This window comes from Tympanuchus pallidicinctus, unplaced genomic scaffold (assembly GCF_026119805.1).
Source record: "Tympanuchus pallidicinctus isolate F22 unplaced genomic scaffold, pur_lepc_1.0 scaffold1, whole genome shotgun sequence".
Classification (NCBI taxonomy): domain Eukaryota; kingdom Metazoa; phylum Chordata; class Aves; order Galliformes; family Phasianidae; genus Tympanuchus; species Tympanuchus pallidicinctus.
Genome location: NW_026294618.1, coordinates 22,445,332 through 22,457,819, shown reverse-complemented (window position 1 = coordinate 22,457,819; position 12,488 = coordinate 22,445,332). Strand labels below are relative to the sequence as shown.

General features: G+C 42.4%; 1 protein-coding gene across 1 annotated transcript; it reads left to right on the top strand.

The window, feature by feature from the left end:
- The first annotated feature begins 1,201 nt into the window (after nucleotides 1-1,201).
- On the top strand, nucleotides 1,202-11,791 carry GCM1 (glial cells missing transcription factor 1). The gene is made up of 5 exons (XM_052676993.1): nucleotides 1,202-1,388; nucleotides 2,722-2,974; nucleotides 4,313-4,425; nucleotides 5,401-5,529; nucleotides 8,160-11,791. The coding sequence occupies exons 1-5, from the start codon at nucleotides 1,287-1,289 to the stop codon at nucleotides 8,682-8,684; spliced, it is 1,122 nt and encodes a 373-aa protein (XP_052532953.1). The 5' UTR covers nucleotides 1,202-1,286; the 3' UTR covers nucleotides 8,685-11,791.
- Nucleotides 11,792-12,488: the final 697 nt, after the last annotated feature.

Sequence of the window (12,488 nt, the reverse complement as noted above, 5' to 3'; positions counted from 1 at the left end):
ATATATATATTACCCTTCTAAATACAAAGGGGGTAGGGAAGGAGAAAAAACGAAGAAGACCAATTCAGAACTCATATTTTATCAAGCTGAGAATCTCAGTAATAATTTAAGCTACATAAACAGTAATGAAAAAAGTCATATGTTGCATCATCCTGTAATTATTACTCACGTTTTTTTGCTACTCTTTCAGCCTTTGCCAGCAGTAGCTCGATATATATGACTCATTGTAGATTTGGGATTTTTTACTTAATATCACACAGCTATCATTGTCTTCCATTACACTTTAAGGTAATATTTAATTAAGTTTTTATCTTTATCAATATGACATAAAAAAATTATTCTCTTTAATAAGGCGGAAATTAGAAGTCAATTCCTAAGACGTCTCATTTTGAAAAGTTCTTTTAAAAGCAGGGGGACTGCCATTTTGGATTAGGTAACAATTCATTTCATGTTTTAGAGCACACAGTAGTTGAGAGTTATTTATTTAGTACGCTCATCCTGGTTTTCCAATGCAGCTCATGTTTTGTTTGTCCTGACTACCAACTCCACCTCTGTTGTAATCCAATATAGAAATAGCTGAGGACCTGATGTTTCCTACCTCCATTTGTATTCCGAGGCTGCAATACCCCCCTCTCCTACTGTCTAACATCTCATTTGAACATGTGGTGCCCTCTCAGAATTGGCTTCATTGCAAAGCCCTGCATGCGATGGTGCCAAACATGCAGGTAGCCCAGCCTCCTTTTCCACGCTTCCCTCGTGCAGTTGATAAGTTCTCAGATGCCAACAGCTTCTGAAATGGTTGAGAGCCATCTCATTTGGAGTGATGCAGTAGTACACTCTTCCTTCTCACCCTTGTCACATCTTGTATGTGAAACATCTAATAAATGAGCAGTGACTCAAAGAGCTCTGTGAAAATACTGAGAGACAGAGTGGGATCTCGTGTACGAGGACTGTCAACAGAGTTACATGATTGAGTGAGATTGAGTGAGAGAGAAAATCTAGTAAAATAACACAGATAAAAGCATGGTTTGCTTGCTATTCACCATGCCTCTGTAGCATCATGGTCTATCTCTAAGCTGTACTTTCTACTACACTGCTGGCTTGCAAAACTTTTAATGGAACAAGTTTTTCTGGCAGAAGAACACTGATTCTTATCTTTAATGAGCAGCCTCTCTATCATTTTGCTTTGGGAAACAGCTTCCTGGTTGTAAACTGCTTGAGAGTGCTGACAACTTCAAAAGCAGCCGGTAGAGATTTTCTTGCAAAGTTCAGGAAGGATCTCAAAAATGCTGAAGGCTGCAGACAATGTTGCTACGAAGCAGGAGGACTCTGCGTCCCAAAATGGAGAAATGACAAGTTGGGATATCAATGACATCAAACTTCCCCAGGTATGTGTCTGCATCTTAGAAATTTACCCAATTCTGATCGGTCTTCTCCACTTCAGAACTCTCTCTTTCATCTATGCCTCATTGCATTGCCTCTTTGTCACCCTGAGCTATAAGATTACGTTTTGCTTGAAGGGCTAGAGAATATCCAGTAAAATGGTCTTTCTATCCTTTTCTGGTCCCGTTACCTAAAAATCATACCCATGTACTCCATGGAAAACCCATGACACCCCACGCCTCAAACCTCATGACGCCTCAATGCCATCTTCAAAGACATCTTAGTATGTATGTGCCATATTCCTCCTGCCAGGCTGTTTTGCCATCCAGCTCTGTCCTTCACCTTCCAACCCAGCCCTCTTACCTGATCTCAGTCTCTTCCATGCTGTCTCACTGCTGCTCGCCCAAAGCCTCCATGTCCCGGGCCACCTCCTTCCCCAAGGTCACCTTCACCTGCATTCAGCCTGGAGGCTTCCTCCATACCTTTCTCTATGCTCTGAAATGAGGGTGCTCAGCAGTTTCTATCTTCAAAGTTCATATTCTTACTGCTATAATGGCTCTCAGTGGCTGGGAACAGCAATTTTAAGTAAAGCTCTAATACCTTTGTTATGATCAACCTTTTCCCTCACAAGCCATCAGAGGGTATGCTTCATGTTTTAAAACTTATTACATTTTACTGTGTTAATTGTAGCAATAAAAGAGTTGTGTAATTAGTTATTTGTCTTATTCTATTTTCCACTGAGATGTTTTGTTCTTTTATTGTTCCTTACAGTATTGCCTCTGGAGTTTCTTTGTTTGCTTTTTCTGCTCGTTCACCAGTGTTGAAAATAAAACCTGACCTTTGGTTTTAGACTTCAAAAAATCACTGTGGAAGACTTCCATGGCACTTTTAGGCCAAAAATCTAGAATGAAAGACCTGCAGATGTGCAAATAGCCTCACTTTGATTCAGTATTTGCTCTTTTTCCAGTGAGCTGAGCTAAATCAAGCCAGATGACTCAGAATAATGCTGCTTTCATGACCTGAAGGGCAAAGCAGAACAGCATGTGTTGTTTTATGTCAGGTACCCCATCTTAGTCCCCTGGAGCAATTCTGCACTAGGCAGAACCCACAGCCCAAGCCTTCTGGCCTGCCCTTCCTGGCTCTCTGGGGCTTGTGAGCAGCCTCATTTTTTCTGCCTTCCCCGTGCCATGCTCTCTGGCAGAGAGAGCTGCCAACCAACACTGCTGCTGCTGTGCTGGAGTGACCCATACTTGGAGAAACCCAGCAGAAGGCCATGCTGGGCTCTTAGACGAGCCCTCCTTTAGCCTAATGTTTTGTCTCTTTTTTGTCTCTTTTCAGGACGTGAGACAGACAGACTGGTTTCAGGAATGGCCAGATTCCTACGTAAAACATATTTACAGCTCAGAGGATAAAAATGCTCAGAGGCACCACAGTAGCTGGGCAATGAGAAACACCAACAACCACAACTCTCGTATCTTAAAGAAATCCTGCCTTGGGGTGGTGGTCTGTGGCAATGACTGCTCTACTTTGGATGGCAGGAAGATCTACCTGAGGCCAGCCATATGTGACAAAGCTAGGCAAAAACAACAGCGTGAGTATGGGCATGGCTGCTCGTTACGTGGCAGCTAATAAGTGAAACCACATAAGCCAAATCAAAATGGAGGATACTCTTTGGGTTACCCAGTCATTCCTGTATTCAAATGCAACTCTTAGAATACTGCACTTCACATTTCTTCATATTGGAGGGCGTTGTGTGTTTGCTTGTTTCCTTTTGGGCTTAATAATCCTTAGAGGTTCCTTCCAACTTGTGATATTCTATGATTGTATGTGTTGGTTTCTTTTTTTCTGATGGAAGATGGTTTGAGATTGATTTGCAGCCTTCTCAGGCCCTGCTGACCTGAGTGTTATTTCATGGGCCCAAGAGTAACTTGGGGAAGTCTTGCAGGAAAGACAGTGCTCATTAACTACAATGGCTGGCAAATAGAGAATAAGTCTTATGAAGAGAGGCTGAGGGAGCTGGGATTGTTCAGTCTGGAGAAGAGGAGGCTCAGGGGAGACCTCATTGTACTCTACGACCTCCTGAAGGGAAGCTGTGGTGAGGAGGGGTTTGGCCAATTCCCCCAGGCAACAAAATGAACCCAATGGAATGGCTGCAAGTTGTACCAGAGGAGGTTTAGGTTGGACATAAGGAAAAACTTTTTCTTCCAGAGAATGGTCAGGCACTGAATGGCTGCCCAGGGAGGTGGTGCAGTTGCCATTCCTGGCAGTGTTCAAGAGGTGTCTGGATGAGGAGCTGCGAGGTATGGTTTAGTGGTGATGGGAGGATGGTTGGGCCAGATGATCTTTTAGGTCATTTCCAACCTTGCGATTCTATAATTCCACGATAGGCCTCATGGCCACGTTGCCAGAGACAAGATGGTACAAATAGAGAAAATGAGCTGGACACACATCCTTCATTTAGGTATTTCAAGCTCTTCTGTATTCCTCAATAGAGCTACTGTTTTTTGAAACCAATGAGCATTTTAGCTAAAGAAAGGTTTTACTCGAGCACTCACTGAGGTCAGAAAGACATCCCATAGAAAAATCCAAAAGAACCATATCTGACATTCCAAGCACTTTCAAGAACTGAAAGAAAAATGCTAAGACCTTTGAAGGTGAAAGCTCTTAGCTGACCATACTAAACGTGGAAATAGTCTTTGCTAGTTATATTTAATAATGAAACAGAATAAATGTAACTATTTGTTTGCTTATGTTTGTGTTTTTTGTTGTTGTTGTTTTGTTTTGTTTTGTTTTTTGCATATTTATTCTCAGTGCAGTTTCTAAGCCCCAAAATAGAAGTGGCAGTCCATCCCTAAGTGAACCATTGTACCAGATGGGATTTACCTGTCTGGCATTACATAGGAAATACTTCCCCTTGTTTTTTCTCCAGGGAAATGCTGTCCAAACTGCAATGGACCCCTGCGACTCCTTTCCTGCCGAGGCCATGGGGGTTACCCAGTCACCAACTTCTGGAGGCATGAAGGCAAGTTCATATTTTTTCAGGTTGGTATAAAATTACCTTAAGTTATGCACATTAAAGATTTTTTTTTTTTTTTTTTAATGTACTGATTAAGGAAATTTTCTTGTTCCAACAAATAAGGGTCATGGAATATGACAACAATGCAGTTGTAAGGTCAAAAATTTTCACAATGAGTGTGCAAGTTCCCAAGCAACCTAATCTAACTGAGGGCATCCCCACTGGAGCAGGAGAATGAGTGAGATTCCCAGTGGTCCTTCCCAATCTAAATTACTCTATGCTTCTATAGTTTCACAGCACTTTTTTTGTTAACGCTCCCACAAGAACCTGTTGATTTTCAAGTATTTTTCACCATATATAGGGAACAAATAATTATCAAAGAATCAGAACTGCCACTTTATATCGGCCTTGCTGGGAACCCTTACATAGACATGATGCTATTCCAAGGGATTATGTATGAAAAACACCATCTCTGCATTATACTCGACCTATACCTGGAAAACAATGCATCCAATGTTTAAATAATTGGAACTGGTTTTGGAAGCCATAGACCTGGTTTGGTACCACACACACTGCATTGCTTTCTAGTCTTCTGAGTCTTTATAGTTCTCTTTCATTTACATGCAGGTTAAATAATACTAAATCTCTGTGGGAGCTAATAGAAATTAATGTTCTGCTAAACACGTCCAAGAAGAATGATGACAGCTGCAGGGACAATGTAGCCAGCTGACCTTGTGGCTTTAATTGGGTCTCCACTGTGGGGAGTCTCCTCTGCATGTCAGTGTGGTATACTGCTTCACGATTTAAGTGAATTTCTGCCCTATCGCACTTCATCAGTGAAGCAGTCATCTGCTTGTTACTTGAGCTCAAATTAAATAAGTCTCATTAAATACAAAGCATTAAAACAGGCCATGTGTATGTTTTTGGCCTCTGCAAAAAAATCCTACTCCCGTAAGATTAATAACAAGACTGTTTGTAAATATTGCAATTCCTTTCTCAAGTCCAAAGGGGCTCATGACCATCCACGTCCAGAAACAAAACTAGAAGCAGAAGCAAGGAGATCCATTCAGAAAGCGCATGCAGCTTTTTCTCCACCTTCTCCAGCACTAATAAAGCTCCAGGAGATCAAGGTAACTTTTGTTATCAACAAATTAAATTGCAGGGCAAGGGACCCATGGTGCAAGACACTTCCTACGAGGAACCTTGTTTTTAGGTGGGAGTGGGTTTTATGTCTCTACATTTCATTCCCCTGTTGTCAGGTACAGAAGGAGCAGGGCTGTCCTGAGTCCACTGCTGGCATTCCCCAGTCCAGAGCCTCTTTTGGGCTGGAGGCAGGGCTGGAGGCAGGGCTGGAGGGCTATCACATCACTATTCACATCATTCTTGGCACAGTTTTTATCCATATAACTCACGCTTGCAAATAATTCTTGGCCTCATTTTATTTAGTGGTATGTACGTAACTTTTTCCTTCTTTAAAAATGCACAAGTTGCCCCTAGAAAATTTTCCTACAAGTATAAGTGCATCTCCAGAAATGAAATAACTTATAAACAAATCTGGGAATAAAGTAATTAGGATTTAGTCAATTCTGTATTGACATCGAAGGAGAATATTAGTAGGTTTTCAATGGATTTAACTTTTAATATGAGAAAATTTAACAAATGAACATAAAAACTGGAACATCTTTTTGATAATAACTGGGCTCACGAGGAATATTTGTGTATGTGTGTGCATACGGAGTGTAGTATTTAATTTCTGAATGCCATAAATACTGTGTAGTATTACCCACATTATATCTCTGTTGTATACTGAGTGTGGTATCTGGACAAAACAAATTGTCATTAACAGGGCAGATCTACAAATCTCTGCCCAAGCAGCTGGGAGTGGAAGCTCTTATGAAAGACAAGCTACAGAGGTCCTATAGACCCCTGTGTGCCTGATGGAGTCAGAAGATAGAGAAGTAAGGCTGCATTTGGTGACTTTCCTTGCAAAGGTTGCGTTACACCCACCTGTATGCCACTCGTCTTTACATGCATTTTGTCATTTGAAGTGCTGGAGGTGGCATATCCTCCCCAGCCCCGCATTAAGGACAGTGCTCATATCCTTTCATCAACAGATAAAAAAGATAAATGGACCAAATGCAGAAGGACTCCTTAAAATACATGAGGGAGGAGGGGAATTCATAGCTCACAAAGTAGTTTACAAGTCAGCAGAAGTTAAACCCATTTAAATGGAATATGAATTTAAAAGTGCAGCTATTTCTACTAGTAATATGCAGCAGGACACTAACAAACAGAACTTAGGTGTGATTCTCATGATGACACACTAACTTGGGATGGGAAAGTTGGAGAACACACAACAGGCTGACAGTGACCTCTTGACACAGGTGAGTGGGAACACAAGAAAATAACCTTCCATGTTAGTATTTAACAAAGACTGAAACAATGATTCTCATAATATTGGTTTAATTCCGTCCTTTTGAGGAGGACACATAAGAAATGAGGAAGATACTTAGGAAATTCTTCATCTAGGAAACGTTATTGAGCCTTGTGGCTTATTTAATTTTATATCTGAGCCTGAATGTCTAAAGAGTTCTAGTCTTTGTCCATCTCTTTCTACAACATCGTCCTGTTGTTTTGAGTCCAAATTTTAGTAGGAGTAGGAACAGATCACAAATGTCTTCAGTATCCAATTATTTAATAAGTACTGAACTATCTGATTAATTAACGGCCTACTCGTCAGCTGGCCTGACTTCATGAAGTCAGAGTGGGACTTGAGAATAACTCATGATATTCTTGTTTGCCATGACCAGTTGTAATTCAATTTCTCACATGCAATTGGTATTGCTGAAGCTGAGAGAAGTCTTCATAGAATATTTGCCTGTAATGTTTTGAGAAGAAACGAGGAGGGAGAGCCATAGAAAATACATGGGCCCAAAATAGAGCAAGTGATATGTAGGATGTTTTTACTATGGCGTCACCTGATTTTTAGCTGAAGATGTGCTGGTCCTAAATTAGGTCACTGGAATTTCTTCTCATGGTAAGGGGAGAGCAGTTGAAAGGAGCTTTTCTACTCTGGCAGTTAACAAGACAGAAAATCACTGTAATTAAATGGACACAAAGGCAGTATTATAAGGAGCAGAGATCTGTAAGTACTAATCAGAAATGATAACCCAGAATGAGTATTCTGGCAGGAATTAAATACTGTACAATTATAATCCAATAATTAAGGTATTTAAAGAAGTTGCAAAATATCCAGGGAAAAAAATGACTCAGAAGAATAATTCCACTGTGCTGCTCCCTCCTCCTATGAGAGGAGTTTATGGCCAAAAAAAAATTTTAGGATAATAAAAATAGTCAGTTAAGAACACTTCAAAACAACCATTTAAAAAATAATATTTTGTATATTTTCCAAGCTCCATAGAAATAATTTCAATTCTGTGGAATCAAATGTTTCAATGCATTCATTTTCAGGTGCTCCTTCAGTATATCCTGATAGCTGTGAACGTGAGATCTAGTGATTCTTTTTGTTTAAAACAGAATTTAGCTGAAAGCCAGTGAGCCAAGCCCAGAACCACGAGCTCAGAGCCCCTGCTAGATTTGCCCCCAATGCCTCTGGCTCTGCTCTAAAAGGAGGTCCTGCTGCTGTGTCTGCTTTATTCTCCGCATTAATTTAATGCCTTTTTTGTATGCACTCACTGCTTTTTGGTTAAAGTTGCTAGTCTGGACCGTGTTGCAATAATCCTCGCCTTGCTTTCCCAAGTCTCTGACAGGTGAGGTGCCCACCCAGAAGGCTTTGCCTTTGATCCTTTCCGAGCCGGACCAGTGTGTGCCACCTCCCAGTTTTGGGGGATGTTTAAGCACAAGCTCCCTGCAGCAGACAGCAGGCTGCTGCGTGGAACAGCCACCATATCCGATGGCAGCGGCGGAGCACGCGGAAGGCCAGGTGCACCCTGCTTACGGTGGCTCGTGCACACGGGCCTGGAGCAGCTCCCTGCACACCCCTCGTGTGCTGCCGGTTACAAAGGGAGGCCACGATCTGCTCAGGCCCAGTGTTGGCCCTCTGGGGGAGGAATCCTGCGAGGGAAGAGCTCCTTCAGCCTACAGCCTCCCTCCTCCATCATACCCTCTGCCTCAGCATGGGCCCGGCCTGCAGGGCTCACACCAGCAGCACCAGCAGCTCCCAGTGCTCTTCAAGGGAAGCTATGGTGACGTGGAAGAAGGAAGGCGCTGCGTGAACCCCAGCTACTGCAACAACTTGTTTTGTAACCTGTACCCATTACGGTGACTGGGTTAATGTTTTCTCTCTAAATGCACCTCCGCCAATGGGCAGCATCTTTGCTTTTAGACGTAAGGAAGGGCTTTTATGCCTGCAGAGCTCTCTCTACTTTTTTTCTTTTCCCTCACTACTTTATTAATCTAACGAAGTCATCATCTCTTCTTACAAACTACCCTCGTTGCTACCATGCAGCTTGGCAGAATTTCATGGCACCAGCCCTATAACCATACCACCTGACCTAGTTTCACGCATTTCTGTACTGAAGGTGCCCCACTATTTTTTCCTGCCAATTTCCATTGGTAACAAATTCTTCAGCATCCTTTCCTGCACATCACCCTGTGTTTTAACCACTTCTGCAATCTATATTTCAGCAGGAGATATCAGTTCCCTAATTTGTTTAAAAAAGTAGGGTGCCAAAAATGAATTTTCTTGCCTGAATTTAGTGGCCAGCTTTGAGAATTTTGGCAAAGGTTTCTTTACCTTTTCTGCCATAATTCAATCTGATTTTACCAATGTTTTTACTCTCCGGACCATGTGTCAGAGGCCACCATCCAACACCACGTAGCAGAAAGCCCCAAAACATGCCCCCACTGCCATCTCTGCAAGGAAGAGCTGAGGGATGCCAAGTCTGGAACCATATTTATGGCTGGTTCCCTCAGCTTCCATGGCTTCACGTGCTGCCAGCCCCTGAGGTCAGACACAGTGCTGGCAGTCTTGACCAGCCCTGCCTGTGGAACAAGCCATGCGCAGGCAAAATGAATTTTTATTGAGATGAGTCTGGGAGAACAGTATTGCAAAACCCATGGCAATAAAAAAAACTTCACAGTACTTCAGACCATGGCATATCTGGTGTCCATCAAAACAGGTTTGGTCTTCTCATGGGAACTTACATCAGCCTTCCAGTACCTGAAGGACTTCTACAGGAAAGTTGGGTGGAGACTTTATATAGTGATACAATGAGGGGAAATGGCTTTATACTGGAAGAGAGTAGATTTAGACTAGTCGTTAGGAAGAAATTCTTTACTGTGAGGGTGGTGAGATGCTGGAAAGAGTTGCCCAGAGAAGTCATGAATGCCCCCTTCCTGGAAGCATTCAAGGCCAGGCTGGATGGGGCTTTGATCAACCTGGTCTAGCGGGAGGGAAGTGTCCGTGCCCAGGGCAGGGGGGTTAGAACTAGACAATCTTTAAGGTCCCTTCCAACACAAACCATTCTATGATTCGTCCCTTTTTTTCTGCTTATTTTCAACTTTTTAGATTCCATCTTTCTTTGTTTATCACTTGGGAATACATCGGTTATAGGAAAACTCTCATTGTGAAGAGTAGAATTTAAAGACATTTACAAGACTGGAACAAATTATATTTATAGAACGTTTCAAAATGTTTGTGAAACAAAGGCTGTGTAGTGAATTTTTTATGTGGAAAAAATCTAAATGTGGATCACAATAGGACAGCCTGTCGTACACAAGGGTCAGTTCACCAAACTTTGCCAATCCCATGCCAATTCCCAAGTCTGTGTGCATTTTAACCTCCTTTGGATCAATGTCTCAAAGAAATGTCGAGGGTATGAACATCCTTCACCTCCAAGACAGTAAAAGGGAAATCGATGAGAGCCATCAGCACAGGTGCTCTGAGAGGTGAGATGCAGGAAGGGCAGGCAGATCCCTTGGGGCTGCATGTCCCATAGCTGACATTCCTCTGTGGCTGCCCAACCAGCCACACCAGCACCAACCCTGCCTGACATATGTCTCGCCTCTCCCCCACAAACCTTTCGTCATGCAGCTCCTGCTCATGATCCCATGCACTCAGGCTTTGGGACTATACCCCAGTTTGGGGAGACAGCTGGCCCCACTGCTATATCCCACTGATTTTCCAAGTTAAATGTGTTTTAGGCTCAGGGATAAAGTGCCTTTTGAAAAGGAGGGAAATGAGACACAGGATGACCATTTGATTTTGCTCAGGTTAAGTAATCACAGAAAGGCCTTCCAGATTTGCATGCTGTCAAGGTCAATTTGACCTTTCCATGTTGTGGCACTGATTTCTGTGCTGGCAGCAGCTCCCTCCTTTTTGGTACAATCACACGTTGGATCAGTATGGTGCCACCTTTATAACCATTTGGCTCAGAATATGAAGACACATGTCCCAGGTGTGGCCTTTGCAAGAAGAGCTTTTCGCAACATATTTAGAATGCGTGAAAAGAAATGTCCGTACCTCTCTGCTGTAACCCTCTCTTAAGCATTTGTAAGGTATTGTGCCCAGCTGTGAGCATTGACAGAAATCAGAGGTGAAAGACAGTACTGGGTACATTTTATCCTGCAATTTGAAGAAAATACCAGGAACACAGAAACAGTTGTACTGGCTTTGTGAATATCACTGCATGGCATGGATGAACTACACTCACTGCTTTCCCAAGGACCCAGCTCTGGAAGCCCTGCCTTCAATATTCGTTGGAAGTAGTCCCAGTGCTTGCTTCTAAGCAGATACTTTGATCCATGATGGCTCATCAGAGACACTGCAGAAAAGTTACTCAGAATCATAACACAGCCAAGCTATGTCTCACAAAAATATAGTATTGCTAGTGTTTTTGTTTTTTGGTTGTTTGTCTTTGGTTTTGGGTAGTTTTTTGTTTTTGTGGGGTTTTTTAATCAGGCAGAATTTAAAGATGAAATATAGGCATATAATCAGATAAAGATATAAGGCAGCAACCAGACACTTCCAATTTTTAATGCTGTTATCTTGAGAATATCATTGTAAGGAAGAGAAATGCTTCTGTATCAGTCACACTAACAAGGAAATGGGAATGCCAAAGAGGGATTTGACCTACACAGTTTCTTTCAGCCTTCTCTAACTTTGCAAGTGAAAAAAGTTACAGTAAGAATGCAATCAGACATTTTCATTTTTAACCACTGATGCAAAATCTCCTCTTTCTATTGTCAGACTGAGGCTATACTGCATGCAAGATAATGGGCTGCTTTCTAAAATACACTCCTAAAAGCTTTCTCTCTGATTTTAAACAAAACAAGTGCGGAGTAAGTTCTGGGGGATACAATCCAAGTAATTTTATCAATGATTTTCTTTCTTCTTGGCCTCTGTGAGGTGTACTACCCTGTGCATCTGGTACTCATAGAAATTTTGCTGTGCTTCTCCTTGATGTCATCATTGGAGGCTTTTTAGATAGTTATGACCAAGGAGTTAGAATGCAACCACATAATCTTTTACTTTATTGCAAACAAAATGCAGAAGTGGCTCCATGGTGGGACACAGCGGGGGGACAGGAAAGGTGGAGGAAGATGAGAAGGTGGTGCAGTGTATTTGAGAGGAGGAAGTGAAGGAACTCTGATGATATCCGATTATAAATAGAAGCAATCAGCAATCAAAGCAGAGCATGAGTAGGATATTAATGCTGCACATCCAAATACCCTAAACAGTTTGAAACTGGCTCTTGTGCAATGTCCTGCTTCAACACAGTGCCTCCTTCTCGCAGAGCTGCTGTAATCCCCAGGCTCCAGGGGGTTTTGTCTTCCACAGGGTAAATTTCAACACTGCTCATCTTCAGATGCAAGGAAGCATTGCCGTCAGTGCAGGATGACAAGTCTATGAGTCCTGGCAGGACGCTCCCAAGGGTCCTGGTGACCATCGAGTTGAACATAAGATATCAATGCATCCACGTGGCCAAAAAGGCAATATTCAAAGGCCACGTGGACAAGTTCCTGGGCCCACTTCTCTGTGTGTCCCTTAAGTAGAAGTTGGACACGGGATGTCAAGAGATCCCTTCCAACTTCAGCCATTCTGTGATTTCAGGAACATTTAATATCT

What these genes read in the sequence shown, in the direction of transcription:
- GCM1 (XM_052676993.1), top strand. Translation starts at nt 1,287, where the DNA reads ATGCTGAAGGCTGCAGACAATGTTGCTACGAAGCAGGAGGACTCTGCG. An exon ending in AGCTAGGCAAAAACAACAGC is followed by an intron (nt 2,975 to 4,312) that starts GTGAGTATGGGC and finishes TTTTTTCTCCAG; the next exon opens with GGAAATGCTGTCCAAACTGC. An exon ending in GCAAGTTCATATTTTTTCAG is followed by an intron (nt 4,426 to 5,400) that starts GTTGGTATAAAA and finishes TCCTTTCTCAAG; the next exon opens with TCCAAAGGGGCTCATGACCA.